This window comes from Scyliorhinus torazame, chromosome 1 (genome assembly GCF_047496885.1).
Source record: "Scyliorhinus torazame isolate Kashiwa2021f chromosome 1, sScyTor2.1, whole genome shotgun sequence".
In the NCBI taxonomy this organism is placed as follows: domain Eukaryota; kingdom Metazoa; phylum Chordata; class Chondrichthyes; order Carcharhiniformes; family Scyliorhinidae; genus Scyliorhinus; species Scyliorhinus torazame.
Window position 1 is genome coordinate 111,944,768 of NC_092707.1, and position 14,608 is coordinate 111,959,375.

Consider the following 14,608-nt stretch of genomic DNA (forward strand, 5'->3'; position numbering starts at 1 on the left):
GACGGTACAAGATCTCATAGTTGAAGGTGGAGAGCTCGATCCTCCACCTTAAGATCTTGTCATTTTTAATTTTGCCTCGCTGTGCATTATCGAACATGAAGGCTACCGACCATTGGTCGGTGAAGAGAGTGAATCTCCTACCGGCCAGGTAATGTCTCCAATGTCGCACAGCTTCCACTATGGCTTGGGCTTCCTTTTCCACTGAGGAGTGGCAGATTTCTGAGGCGTGGAGGGTTCGGGAGAAAAAGGCCACGGGTCTGCCCGCTTGGTTAAGGGTGGCCGCCAGAGCTACGTCGGAGGCGTCGCTCTCGACCTGGAAGGGGAGGGAGTCGTCGATGACGCGCATCGTGGCCTTTGCGATATCCGCTTTGATGCGGCTGAAGGCCTGGCGAGCCTCTGTCGACAGGGGGAAGGTAGTGGTCTGTATTAGCGGGCGGGCCTTGTCTGCATACTGGGGGACCCACTGGGCGTAATATGAAAAGAACCCCAGGCAACGTTTCAGGGCTTTGGAGCAGTGGGGGAGGGGAAATTCCATGAGGGGGCGCATGCGTTCGGGGTCGGGGCCTATTATCCCATTGCGCACTACGTATCCCAGGATGGCCAACCGGTTTGTGCTAAAAACGCACTTTTCCTCGTTGTATGTGAGGTTCAAGGTGTTAGCGGTCTGGAGGAATTTTTGGACGTTGGCGTCGTGGTCCTGCTGATCGTGGTCGCAGATGGTTACGTTGTCGAGATACGGGAACGTGGCCTGCAACCCGTGCTGGTCAACCATTCGGTCCATCTCCCGTTGGAAGACCGAGACCCCGTTCGTGACACCAAATGGGACCCTTAGGAAGTGGTATAGACGCCCGTCTGCCTCGAAGGCTGTGTACTTGCGGTCACCTGGGCGGATGGGGAGCTGGTGGTAGGCGGACTTGAGGTCCACGGTGGAGAAAACCTTATACTGGGCAATCCGATTTACCATGTCGGATATGCGGGGGAGAGGGTACGCATCTAGCTGTGTGTACCTGTTGATGGTCTGGCTATAGTCTATGACCATCCTTTGCTTTTCCCCGGTCTTTACTACTACCACCTGGGCTCTCCAGGGACTATTGCTGGCCTGGATTGTGCCTTCCTTCAGCAACCGCAGGACTTCAGACCGAATAAATATCCGGTCCTGGGCGCTGTACCGTCTGCTCCTAGTGGCGACGGGTTTGCAATTCGGGGTGAGGTTTGCAAACAAGGACGGCGGTTCAACCTTGTGAGTTGTGAGGCCGCAGATAGTGAGTGGGGGTATTGGGCCGCCGAATTGAAATGTTAGGCTCTGCAGGTTACACTGGAAATCTAATCCCAGTAATGTGAGCGCGCAGAGTTGGGGGAAGGACGTAGAGCCTGTAGTTTTTAAACTCCCTCCCTTGCACCGTTAGGTTCGCGATGCAGAACCCTTTGATCTCTACGGAGTGGGATCCTGCAGCTAGGGCAATCTTTTGCGTACTTGGATGGATGGTCAGAAAACAGCGTCTTACCGTGTCGGGGTGAATGAAACTTTCGGTGCTCCCGGAGTCGATCAGGCATGGTGTCTCGTGTCCGTTGATCAGCACCGTTGTTGTCGTCGTCTGGAGCGTCCGGGGCCGTGATTGATCCAGCGTCACCGAAGCCAGTCGTGGTCGTAGTGTCTCGGCGTCTTCTTCGGACCACGTGGAGCCGTCTATGCTGAGGTCCTTTGTTGTCATCCAAGATGGCGGCGTCCATGAATCGCATGCGACCGGGGGTGGACAAAATGGCCACCCCCATGGATCGCACGTGGCTGGGGAGTCACAAGATGGCGGCGCCCATCCTCCCCTCGTGGTGCCCGGGACCCAAAATGCCCGGCGCCCGCAGGTCGCACATGGGGCGCTGGGGGGGTTGGGGAGTGTTTGGGATGCGCTGGGCTCGTTCTTCTCCGGGGATTGCGGCGACCCCCCGGGACCGGCACACAGCCGCGTAATGGCCCTTCTTGCCGCAGCTTTTGCAAATAGCTGCGCGGGCCGGGCAGCGTTGCCGGGGGTGTTTTGCTTGCCCGCAGAAATAGCAGCAGGCCCCCCCCGGGATGATCTGGCGCTTTAACCGCGCAGGCCTGTGAGGGAGGGGGGGGGTTTGTCGCGACGGGGGGTCCACGGAGCCCAAGGGGCTGCCGCGCGGTCGGGGCCGTAGGCGCGGGTGTTTTGCGAGGCCACATCTAGGGAAGCTGCAATGGCCCGTGCCTCTGAGAGTCCTAGCGACTCTCTTTCTAAAAGTCTTTGGCGGATTTGGGGAGAGTTCATACCTGCCACAAACGCATCGCGAATTAGCATGTCCGTGTGTTCAATCGCGTTCACCGACGGGCAGCTGCAGCCCCGTCCCAAAATTAGCAGCGCGGCGTAGAATTCCTCTAACGATTCTCCGGGACTTTGCCGTCTCGTTGCGAGTTGGTAGCGTGCGTAGACCTGGTTCACGGGGCGAACGTAGATGCTCTTCAGTGCTGCGCGCGCTGTCGGGAAATCCTCTGCGTCTTCTATGAGAGGGTAAATTTCCGGGCTTACCCTCGAATGCAGGACCTGCATTTTCTGGTCTTCTGTGATCCGGCCGGGGGCCGTTCGGAGGTAGCCTTCAAAACAAGCTTGCCAGTGTTTAAAAACTGCTGCCGAGTTCGCTGCGTGGGGGCTGATCCGCAGGCATTCCGGGGCGATCCGGAGCTCCATAGTCCTTTAAGCTTGCTTAATAAATTGTCGCGCACAATGACTTATGAGAGAGACGAGTAGAGATGAAGTCGACGAGGCTTTATTAAGCGAGACTTGTCCCCAGCAGTTCAGCAACAGAATGGAGCGGCGGGGAGAAGCTCGGGTTCTTATACTCCGCCTTCAGGGCGGAGCCAGGAGCCAACAGCCAACCAGGACCTGGGGTCTGTCAGCCAATAGCATCACGGCTTCACAGTCCCACATGACCCCTAATACATACTGCCACAATGGCGAAGAGGAATCTTGAGTACTCGTCAACAATGTTGAGGAAGTACATGTTACTGTACAGCACTCTGCGCAGACCTGGCAGTCCCTGGTCACGGACCTGACCTCGATGGAGTAAGGCAGGTTGCGAGCCTTGATGAAGTGAAAAAAACGGGTGACAGAGGTCATTGTGGAGGGCCCGGAGCCAGTGCTCAAATGTTTCTGTGGCTTCGGTTGCCTGTGGGCCCAGCTCCAGGCGATCAGGCTTGAGTGATGAGTTCATCTTAGAAGTTTAGTGTATTAAAGTGATATGCCATCAATAAACACATGACGAGTGATGAACGTAACTGAGGCTTTAATACACTAAACAGCAAGCCTCCTGGCCTCTGGTCCCGAACTGGGTCGGAGGTGAGACTTGCCACCTTTATACATGAGCCCGAGGGGAGGAGCCACAGGCGGAGCCAGCCGGGACAATCCCAGGCATGTACAACACAATGCAATACGGTGGTTTACCACACTTAGGCAGCACCTTCCAAACCTACGAGGCCAAGAGCAGCAGATACCTGGGAATCCCACCACCTGGAGGTTCCCCTCCAAGCCACTCACCACCCTGACTTGGAAATATATCACTGTTCCTTCACTGTCGCGGGGTCAAAATCCTGGTACTCCCTCCCTAACAGCACAGTGAATGTACCTACACCTCGTGGACTGCAGAGGTTCAAGAAGGCAGCTCACCACCACCTTTTGAAGGGTAATAAATGCTGGTCGAGCCAGCGGCGCCCACACCTGTGAAAGAAAGAAAAAAATACCGCCCTGCTCCTAATTTCTATATTTCTAACAGAGACTACATTCTAAAAAGCACTTAACTGGCTGTGAAGTAATAAGTCCTATGGTGGTGAAAAGAGCTACAAGATGAGTTTTAGATAATGGGAACCTTTCACCGGCCTCCTGTTGCGGGGGAAGCGGTTGCTAGGATGCAGTCCCTTCCGGTCACCAACCGGATGTCTGCGTGTTTGTTCCAGGGAGATGGCAAATGTGGGTTCGGCGGCGGCCGGACCCGATAAAAGCCCCGGGTCCGGGTGTGGGCCCGGTGACAGCAGAGGGCCTGGGCCCGGGGAAAGCAGAGGACCCGGGGACAGTACATTCGAGTGCAACATCTGTCTGGACACTGCGAAGGACGCGGTTATCAGTCTGTGCGGACATTTGTTCTGGTGAGGGGTGGGGGGAGAGAGAGAGAGGTGGGGGGTGGGTGGGGGGAGAGAGAGAGAGGTGGGGGGTGGGTGGGGGGAGAGAGAGAGAGGTGGGGGGTGGGTGGGGGGAGGGAGAGAGAGGTGGGGGGGTGGGTGGGGGGAGGGAGAGAGAGAGAGAGGTGGGGGGTGGGTGGGGGAGGGAGAGAGGTGGGGGGGTGGGTGGGGGGAGGGAGAGAGAGGTGGGGGGGGGAGGGAGAGAGAGGTGGGTGGGGGTGGGTGGGTGGGGGGAGGGAGAGAGAGGTGGGTGGGGGGAGGGAGGGAGAGAGAGGTGGGTGGGGGTGGGTGGGTGGGGGGAGGGAGAGAGAGGTGGGGGGGTGGGTGGGTGGGGGTGGGTGGGTGGGGAGAGGGAGAGAGAGGTGGGGGGGTGGGTGGGGGGAGGGAGAGAGAGGTGGGGGGGTGGGTGGGGGGAGGGAGAGAGAGGTGGGGGGGTGGGTGGGGGGAGGGAGAGAGAGGTGGGGGGGTGGGTGGGGGGAGGGAGAGAGAGGTGGGGGGGTGGGTGGGGGGAGGGAGAGAGAGGTGGGGGGGTGGGTGGGGGGAGGGAGAGAGAGGTGGGGGGTGGGTGGGGGGAGGGAGAGAGAGGTGGGGGGGGGTGGGTGGGGGGAGGGAGAGAGAGGTGGGGGGGGTGGGTGGGGGGAGGGAGAGAGAGGTGGGGGGTGGGTGGGGGGAGGGAGAGAGAGGTGGGGGGTGGGTGGGGGGAGGGAGAGAGGTGGGGGGGTGGGTGGGGGAAGGGAGAGAGGTGGGGGGAGGGAGAGAGGGGTGGGTGGGGGGAGGGAGAGGGGTGGGTGGGTGGGGGGAGGGAGAGAGGGTGGGTGGGTGGGTGGGTGGGGGAGGGAGAGAGAGGTGGGGGGTGGGGGAGGGAGAGAGAGGTGGGGGGTGGGGGGTGGTGGTGGGGGGAGGGAGAGAGAGGTGGGGGGAGGGGGAGGGAGAGAGAGAGGTGGGGTGGGGGGAGAGAGAGAGGTGGGGGGAGGGAGAGAGAGAGAGAGAGAGGTGGGGGGAGGGAGAGAGAGAGGTGGGGGGTGGGGGGAGGGAGAGAGAGAGAGAGGTGGGGGTGGGGGGAGGGAGAGAGAGAGGTGGGGGGAGGGAGAGAGAGGTGGGGGGAGGGAGAGAGAGGTGGGGGGAGGGAGAGAGAGGTGGGGGTGGGAGAGAGAGGTGGGGGTGGGAGAGAGAGGTGGGGGTGGTTGGGGGGAGGGAGAGGTGGGTGGGTGGGTGGGGGGAGGGAGAGGTGGGTGGGTGGGTGGGGGGAGGGAGAGGTGGGTGGGTGGGTGGGGGGAGGGAGAGGTAGGTGTGGGGTGGGTGGGTGGGGGGAGGGAGAGATAGGTGTGGGGTGGGTGGGGGGAGGGAGAGGTAGGTGGGGGGTGGGTGGGGGGAGGGAGAGGTAGGTGGGGGGTGGGTGGGGGAGGGAGAGGTAGGTGGGGGGTGGGTGGGGGAGGGAGAGGTAGGTGGTGGGTGGGGGGAGGGAGAGGTAGGTGGGGGGTGGGTGGGGGGAGAGAGAGGGGGGGGTGGGTGGGGGGAGAGAGGGGGGGTGGGTGGGGGGAGAGAGAGGGGGGGGTGGGTGGGGGGAGAGGGGGGGGTGGGTGGGTGGGGGGAGAGAGAGGGGGGTGGGTGAGGGGGAGAGAGAGGGGGGGGTGGGGGAAGAGGGGAGGGACGTGGGGGGGGGTGGGGAGGGACGGAGCGAGAGGGGGAGAGGGAGGGGAGGGACGGGGGGGGGGAAGAGGGAGGGGAGGGACGGGGGGGGGGAGAGGGGAGGGACGGAGCGGGGGGGGAGTGGGGAGTGACTGAGCGGGGGGGGGGAAAGGGGAGGGACGGAGCGGGGGGGAGTGGGGAGGGACGGAGCGGGGGGGGGGGGGGAGGGGAGGGACGGAGCTGGGGGGGGAGAGAGGGGAGGGACGGAGCGGGGGGGGGAGAGGGGAGGGACGGAGCTGGGGGGGGGGGGAGAGGAGAGGGGAGGGACGGAGCTGGGGGGGGGGGGGAGTGGGGGAGAGAGAGGAGGGTCGGAGCGGGGGGGAGTGGGGAGGGACGGAGCGGGGGGGGGGGAGTGACGGAGCTGGGGGGGGGGGAGAGGGGAGTGACGGAGCTGGGGGGGGGGGAGAGGGGAGGGACGGAGCTGGGGGGGGGAGAGGGGAGGGACGGAGCTGGGGGGGGGAGAGGGGAGGGACGGAGCTGGGGGGGGGGAGAGGGGAGGGACGGAGCTGGGGGGGGGGGAGAGGGGAGGGACGGAGCTGGGGGGGGGGAGAGAGGGGAGGGACGGAGCGGGAGGAGAGGGGGGGGGGGGGGAGAGGAGAGGGACCGAGCGGGGGGGTGGGGGAGGGGAGGGACTGGGGGGGGGGGGGCAGTGTGGGAGGGGAGGGACCGAGCCGGGGGGGGGGGGGGGGAAGAGAGGCGAGGGACGGAGTAGGGGGGGGGGAGAGGGGAGGGACCGAGCCCGGGGGGAAGGGGAGGGACGGAGCGGGGGGGGGGGGGGGGGAGGAGGAGGGGAAGGACGGATCGGGGTGGAGAGAGGGGGGGTGGGGAGAGAGAGGGGGGTGGGTGTGGGGAGAGAGAGGGGGGGGAGGGGAGGGGGGGGTGGGTGGGTGGAGAGAGGGGGGGGGTGGGTGGGGGGAGAGTGAGGGGGTGGTGGGTGGGGGGAGAGTGAGGGGGGAGAGAGAGGGGGGGAGAGAGGGGGGGTGGGTGAGGGGGGAGAGAGGGGGGGGTGAGGGGGGGTGGGTGAGGGGGGAGAGAGAGAGGGGGGGTGGGTGAGGGGAGAGAGGAGGGGGGTGGGTGAGGGGAGAGAGAGGAGGAGGGGGGTGGGTGAGGGGAGAGAGAGGAGGGGGGTGGGTGAGGGGAGAGAGAGGAGGGGGGTGGGTGAGGGGGGAGAGAGGGGGGGGGTGGGTGAGGGGGGAGAGAGGGGGGGGGTGGGTGAGGGGGGAGAGAGAGGGGGGGGTGGGTGAGGGGGGAGAGAGGGGGGGGTGGGTGGGGGGGGGAGAGAGAGGGGGGTGGGGGGGGAGAGAGAGGGGGGGTGGGGTGGGGGGGGAGAGAGAGGGGGTGAGTGAGGGGGGGTGGGTGGGGGGGAGGGACGGAGAGGGGAGGGAAGAGGGGAGGGACGTGGGGGGGGAGGCGGAGGGACGTGGCGGGGGAAGAGGGGAGGGAGGGGGGAGGGGAGGGACGTGGGGGGGAGGGGAGGGACAGAGCGGTGGGGGAGGAGGGGGGGACGTGGGGGGGAGGGACAGAGCGGGGTGGGAGGAGGGGAGGGACGGAGCGGGGGGTGGGGGAAGAGGGGAGGGACGTGGGGGGGGGGTGGGGAGGGACGGAGCGAGAGGGGGAGAGGGAGGGGAGGGACGGGGGGGGGGGAAGAGGGAGGGGAGGGACGGGGGGGGGGGGGGAGTGACTGAGCGGGGGGGAGTGGGGGAGAGGGGAGGGACGGAGCGGGGGGGGAGTGGGGAGTGACTGAGCGGGGGGGGGGGGGAGAGGGGAGGGACGTGGGGGGGGGTGGGGGGGGACGGAGCGAGAGGGGGAGAGGGAGGGGAGGGACGGGGGGGGGAAGAGGGAGGGGAGGGACGGGGGGGGGGGAGTGACTGAGCGGGGGGGAGTGGGGGAGAGGGGAGGGACGGAGCGGGGGGGGAGTGGGGAGTGACTGAGCGGGGGGGGGGAGAGGGGAGGGACGGAGCGGGGGGGAGGGGAGGGACGGAGCTGGGGGGGGGAGAGGGGAGGGACGGAGCGGGGGGGGGAGAGGGGAGGGACGGAGCTGGGGGGGGGGGGGAGAGGGGAGGGACGGAGCTGGGGGGGGGGGGAAGAGGGGAGGGACGGAGCTGGGGGGGGGGGGGAGAGGGGAGGGACGGAGCTGGGGGGGGAGTGGGGGAGAGAGGAGGGTCGGAGCGGGGGGAGTGGGGAGGGACGGAGCGGGGGGAGGGGAGGGACGGAGCGGGGGGGGAGGGACGGAGCTGGGGGGGGGGGGGAGAGGGGAGGGACGGAGCGGGGGGGGGGAGAGGGGAGGGACGGAGCTGGAGGGGGGAGAGGGGAGGGACGGAGCTGGGGGGGGGGGGAAGAGGGGAGGGACGGAGCTGAGGGGGGGCGAAGAGGGGAGGGACGGAGCTGGGGGGGGGGGAGAGAGGGGAGGGACGGAGCTGGGGGGGGGGGGAGAGAGGGGAGGGACGGAGCTGGGGGGGGGGGAAGAGATGGGAGGGACGGAGCTGGGGGGGGGGGAGAGAGGGGGGGGCGGAGCTGGGGGGGGAGAGGGGAGGGACGGAGCTGGGGGGGGGGAGAGGGGAGGGACGGAGCTGGGGGGGGGGGGGGGGAGAGGGGAGGGACGGAGCTGGGGGGGGGGGGGAGGGGAGGGACGGAGCTGGGGGGGGGGGGAGAGGGGAGGGACGGAGCTGGGGGGGGGGGAGAGGGGAGGGACGGAGCGGGAGGAGAGTGGGGGGGAGAGGAGAGGGACCGAGCGGGGGGGTGGGGGAGGGGAGGGACTGGGGGGGGGCAGTGTGGGAGGGGAGGGACCGAGCCGGGGGGGGGGGGGGGGAGAGAGGGGAGGGACGGAGTAGGGGGGGGGAGAGGGGAGGGACCGAGCCCGGGGGGGAGGGGAGGGACGGAGCGGGGGGGGGGGGGGAAGAGGGGAGGGACGGAGCGGGGGGGGGGGGGGGAGAGGGGAGGGACGGAGCGGGGGAAGAGGGGAGGGACGGAGCGGGGGGGAGGGGATGGACGGATCGGGGTGGGGAGAGAGAGGGGGGGTGGGTGGGGGGAGAGAGGGGGGGGGGGTGGGGGGAGAGGGGGGGGGTGGGTGGGGGGAGAGAGGGAGGGGTGGGTGGGGGGAGAGAGAGGGGGGGTGGGTGGGGGGAGAGTGAGTGGGTGGGGGGAGAGTGAGGGGGGGTGGGTGAGGGGGGAGAGAGAGGGGGGAGAGAGAGGGGGGGTGGGTGAGGGGGGAGAGAGGGGGGCGTGGGTGGGGGGGGAGAGAGAGGGTGGGGGTGGGTGGGGGGGGAGAGAGAGGGTGGGGGTGGGTGGTGGGGGGAGAGAGAGAGGGTTGTGGGTGGGGGGGAGAGAGAGAGGGTTGTGGGTGGGGGGGGAGAGAGCGGGGGGTGGGGTGGGGGGGAGAGAGAAAGAGGGGGGGTGGGTGGGGGGAGAGTGAGGGGGTGGTGGGTGGGGGGAGAGTGAGGGGGGGTGGGTGAGGGGGGAGAGAGAGGGGGTGGGTGAGGGGGGAGAGAGAGGGGGGGTGGGTGAGGGGGGAGAGAGAGGGGTGGGTGGGGGGGAGAGAGAGGGGGGGGTGGGTGGGGGGGAGAGAGAGGGGGGGGTGGGTGGGGGGGAGAGAGAGGGGGGGTGGGTGGGGGGGGAGAGAGAGGGGGGTGGGTGGGGGGGGAGAGAGAGGGTGGGGGTGGGTGGGGGGGGAGAGAGAGAGGGTTGTGGGTGGGGGGGGAGAGAGCGGGTGGTGGGGTGGGGGGGAGAGAGAAAGAGGGGGGGGTGGGGGGGAGAGTGAGGGGTGGGTGGGGGGGAGGGACGGAGCGTGGAGGGGAGAGACGGGGGGGGGAAGAGGGGAGGGACGTGGGGGGAAGAGGGGAGGGACGGAGCGGGGGGGGGAGGAGGGGAGGGACGGAGCGGGGGGGAGGAGGGGAGGGACGGAGCGGGGGGGAGTGGGGAGTGACTGAGCGGGGGGGGGAGGGACGGAGCGGGGGGGAGTGGGGAGGGACGGAGCGGGGGGAGAAGAGGGGAGGGACGGAGCGGGGGGAGGGGAGGGACGGAGCGGGGGGGTGAAGAGGGGAGGGACGGAGCGGGGGGAGGGGAGGGACGGAGCTGGGGGGGGGGGGAGGGGAGGGACGGAGCGGGGGGAGAGGGGAGGGACGGAGCGGGGGGAGAGGGGAGTGACGGAGCGGGGGGAGGGGAGGGACGGAGCGGGGAGGAGAGGGACGGAGCGGGGGAGGGGGGGGCAGAGCGGGGAGGGGAGGGACGGAGCTGGGGGGGGGAGAGGGGAGGGACGGAGCTGGGGGGGGGAAGAGGGGAGGGACGGAGCTGGGGGGGGGAGAGGGGAGGGACGGAGCTGGGGGGGGGAGAGGGGAGGGACGGAGCGGGGGGAGGGGAGGGACGGAGCGGGGGGAGGGGAGGGACGGAGCGGGGGGAGGGGAGGGACGGAGCGGGGGGAGGGGAGGGACGGAGCGGGGGGAGGGGAGGGACGGAGCGGGGGGAGGGGAGGGACGGAGCTGGGGGGGGGGGAGAGGGGAGGGACGGAGCTGGGGGGGGGAGAGGGGGGTGGGTGGGGGGGGAGAGAGAGAGAGAGAGGGTGGGGGGGGAGAGAGAGGGGGTGAGTGAGGGGGGGTGGGTGGGGGGGAGGGACGTGGGGGGGGAGAGGGGAGGGACGTGGGGGGGAAGAGGGGAGGGACGTGGGGGGGGGAGGGGGAGGGGAGGGACGTGGGGGGGAGGGGAGGGACAGAGCGGTGGGGAGGAGGGGAGGGACGTGGGGGGGAGGGGAGGGACAGAGCGGGGGGGAGGAGGGGAGGGACGTGGGAGGGACGGAGCGAGAGGGGGAGAGGGAGGGGAGGGACGGGGGGGGGGAGTGAGGGGAGGGACGGGGGGGGGGGAGTGACTGAGCGGGGGGGGAGTGGGGGAGAGGGGAGGGACGGAGCGGGGGGGGGAGTTGGGAGTGACTGAGCGGGGGGGGAGAGGGGAGGGACGGAGTGGGGAGGGACGGAGCGGGGGGAGGGGACGGACGGGGAGGGGGGGAGCTGGGGGGCGGGGGGAGAGGGGAGGGACCGAGCCCGGGGGGGGGGGGGAGAGGGGAGGGACGGAGCGGGGGGGTGGGAGGGGGGGGACCGAGCCCGGGGGGGGGGGGAATGGGGGAGGGGAGGGACCGAGCCCGGGGGGGGGGGAAGAGGGGAGGGACCGAGCCCGGGGGGGGGGGGGGGGGGGAGAGGGGAGGGACCGAGCCCGGGGGGGGGTGAGAGGGGAGGGACGGAGCGGGGGGGGGGGAGGGGAGGGACGGAGCGGGGGGGGAGAGGGGAGGGACGGAGCGGGGGGGGAGAGGGGAGGGACGGAGCGGGTTGGGGAGGGACGGAACGGGTTGGGGAGGGACGGAACGGGTTGGGGAGGGACGGAGCGGGTTGGGGAGGGACGGAGCGGGTTGGGGAGGGACGGAGCGGGGGGGAGAGGGGACGGACGGAGCGGGGGTGGGGGAGAGGGGAGGGACGGAGCGGGGGTGGGGGAGAGGGGAGGGACGGAGCGGGGGGGGAGGGGAGGGACGGAGCGGGGGGGGAGAGGGGAGGGACGGAGCGGGGGGGGAGAGGGGAGGGACGGAGCGGGGGGGAGAGGGGAGGGATGGAGCGGGGGGGAGAGGGGAGGGACGGAGCGGGTTGGGGAGGGACGGAGCGGGTTGGGGAGGGACGGAGCGGGTTGGAGAGGGGCGGGGGGGGAGAGGGGAGGGACGGAGCGGAGGGGAGGGACGGAGCGGGGGGGAGAGGGGAGGGACGGAGCGGGGGGGAGAGGGGAGGGACGGAGCGGGGGGGAGAGGGGAGGGACGGAGCGGGGGGGAGAGGGGAGGGACGGAGCGGGGGGGAGAGGGGAGGGACGGAGCGGGGGGGAGAGGGGAGGGACGGAGCGGGGGGGAGAGGGGAGGGACGGAGCGGGGGGGAGAGGGGAGGGACGGAGCGGGGGGGGAGAGGGGAGGGACGGAGCGGGGGGGGAGAGGGGAGGGACGGAGCGGGGGGGGAGAGGGGAGGGACGGAGCGGGGGGGGAGGGGAGGGACGGAGCGGGGGGGGGGAGGGACGGAGCGGGGGGGGAGAGGGGAGGGGAGGGACGGAGCGGGGGGGGGAGAGGGGAGGGGAGGGACGGAGCGGGGGGGAGAGGGGAGGGACGGAGCGGGGGGGAGAGGGGAGGGACGGAGCGGGGGGGAGAGGGGAGGGACGGAGCGGGGGGGAGAGGGGAGGGACAGAGCGGGGGGGGAGGGGAGGGACGGAGCGGGGGGGAGGGGAGGGACGGAGCGGGGGGAGGGGAGGGACGGAGCGGGGTGGGGGAGGGGAGGGACCGAGCGCGGGGGGGGGCGGCGTGCGGGGAGGGACAGAGCGGTGGGGAGGGACGGAGCGGGGGGAGGGGGGACCGAGCGGGGGGGGGGGAGGGGAGGGACGGAGCGAGGGGGTGAGGGTGAGGGGGGAGGGGAGGGACGGAGCGGGGGGGAGGGGGTGAGTGGGGAGGGACTAGCGGGGGGAGGGACTAGCGGGGGGAGGGGAGGGACGGAGCGGGGGGGCAGGGAGAAGTGGGGGGGAGGGGGGGAGTGTGGGGGGGGAGGGGAGGGACGGAGTGGGGGGGGAGTGGGGGAGGGACGGAGTGGGGGGAGGGGGGGACCGAGCGGGGGGGGGGGAGGGGAGGGACGGAGCGAGGGGGTGAGGGTGAGGGGGGAGGGGAGGGACGGAGCGGGGGGGAGGGGGTGAGTGGGGAGGGACTAGCGGGGGGAGGGACTAGCGGGGGGAGGGGAGGGACGGAGCGGGGGGGCAGGGGGAAGTGGGGGGGAGGGGGGGAGTGTGGGGGGGGAGGGGAGGGACGGAGTGGGGGGGGAGTGGGGGAGGGACGGAGTGGGGGGGGAACGGAGTGGGGAGGGGGGGACGAAGTGGGGGGTGAGGAGGGGGGGGAAGGAGGGGAGGGACGGAGTGGGGGGGAGGGGAGGGGCGGAGTGGGGGGGAGGGGAGGGGCGGAGTGGGGGGGGAGGGGAGGGGCGGAGTGGGGGGGGAGGGGAGGGGCGGAGTGGGGGGGGAGGGGAGGGGCGGAGTGGGGGGGGAGGGGCGGTGGGGGGGGAGGGGAGGGGCGGAGTGGGGGGGGAGGGGCGGTGGGGGGGGAGGGGCGGAGGGGAGGGGAGGGGCGGAGGGGGGGGGGAGGGGAGGGGCGGAGTGGGGGGGGGGAGGGGAGGGGCGGGGGGAGGGGAGGGGCGGAGTGGGGGGGGAGGGGAGGGGAGGGGCGGAGTGGGGGGGAGGGGAGGGGCGGAGTGGGGGGGAGGGGAGGGGCGGAGTGGGGGGGAGGGGAGGGGCGGGGGAGGGGAGGGGCGGAGTGGGGGGGAGGGGAGGGGCGGGGGGAGGGGAGGGGAGGGGCGGAGTGGGGGGGAGGGGAGGGGCGGAGTGGGGGGGAGGGGAGGGGCGGGGGAGGGGAGGGGCGGAGTGGGGGGGAGGGGAGGGGCGGGGGGAGGGGAGGGGCGGAGTGGGGGGGAGGGGAGGGGCGGAGTGGGGGGGGAGGGGAGGGGCGGAGTGGGGGGGGGGAGGGGAGGGGCGGTGGGGGGGGAGGGGAGGGGCGGAGTGGGGGGGGGAGGGGAGGGGCGGTGGGGGGGGAGGAGAGGGGCGGAGTGGGGGGGGGAGGGGAGGGGCGGTGGGGGGGGGAGGGGAGGGGCGGTGGGGGGGGGAGGGGAGGGGCGGTGGGGGGGGAGGGGAGGGGCGGTGGGGGGGGAGGAGAGGGGCGGAGTGGGGGGGAGGGGAGGGGCGGAGTGGGGGGGGATGGGAGGGGCGGAGTGGGAGGGGAGGGACGGAGTGGGGGGGGGGGAGGGGAGGGACGGAGTGTGGGGGGGGAGGGGAGGGACGGAGTGTGGGGGGAGGGGCGGAGTGGGAGGGGAGGGACGGAGTGTGGGGGGGGAGGGGAGGGACGGAGTGTGGGGGGGGGGAGGGGAGGGACGGAGTGTGGGGGAGGGGAGGGACGGAGTGGGTGGGGGAGGGGAGGGACGGAGTGGGGGGGGATGGGGAGGGACGGAGTGGGGGGGGGAGGGACGGAGTGGGGGGGGAGGGGAGGGACGGAGTGGGGGGGGAGGGGAGGGACGGAGTGGGGGGGGGAGGGGAGGGATGGAGTGGGGGGGGGGAGGGGAGGGATGGAGTGGGGGGGGGAGGGGAGGGACGGAGTGGGGGGGAGGGGAGGGACGGAGTGGGGGGGGAGGGGAGGGACGGAGTGGGGGGGGAGGGGAGGGACGGAGTGGGGGGGGGAGGGGAGGGGGGGAGTGGGGGGGGAGGGGAGTGGGGGGGGAGGGGAGTGGGGGGGGAGGGACGGAGTGGGGGGGGGAGGGGAGGGACGGAGTGGGGGGGGGGGGAGAGGGACGGAGTGGGGGGGGGGGAGGGGAGGGACGGAGTGGGGAGGGGAGGGACGGAGTGGGGGGGGAATGGGGTGGGGGGAGAGGGGGGGTGGGGGAGAGGGGGGTGGGGGGGAGGGGGAATGGGGTGGGGGGGAGGGGGAATGGGGTGGGGGGAGAGGGGGGGTGGGGGGGAGGGGGAATGAGGTGGGGGGTGGGGGGAGAGGGGGGGTGGGGGGGGTGGGGGTGGGGGTGGGGGGAGAGGGGGGGTGGGGGTGGGGGGGGTGGGGGTGGGGGGGCGGGGGAATGGGGTGGGGGGAGAGGGGGGTGTGGGTGGGGGGGTGTGGGTGGGGGGGTGGGGGTGGGGGGGTGGGGGTGGGGGGGGGAGGGACGGAGTGTGGGGGGGAGGGGAGGGACGGAGTGTGGGGGGGAG

General features: G+C 71.8%; 1 protein-coding gene across 2 annotated transcripts in view; it reads left to right on the forward strand.

Annotated features, from left to right (window-relative positions):
• The first annotated feature begins 3,914 nt into the window (after positions 1-3,914).
• rnf185 (ring finger protein 185) overlaps positions 3,915-14,608 on the forward strand; it is a 44,633-nt gene continuing 33,939 nt past the window's right edge. Inside the window, exon 1 of one of the 2 annotated variants that reach the window (XM_072499899.1) lies at positions 3,915-4,150. In XM_072499899.1, the coding sequence (XP_072356000.1) occupies positions 3,966-4,150 (185 nt within the window). In that variant the 5' untranslated portion in view covers positions 3,915-3,965. The remainder of the gene's footprint in view (positions 4,151-14,608) is intronic. The other variant, XM_072499889.1, reaches the window with a different exon arrangement.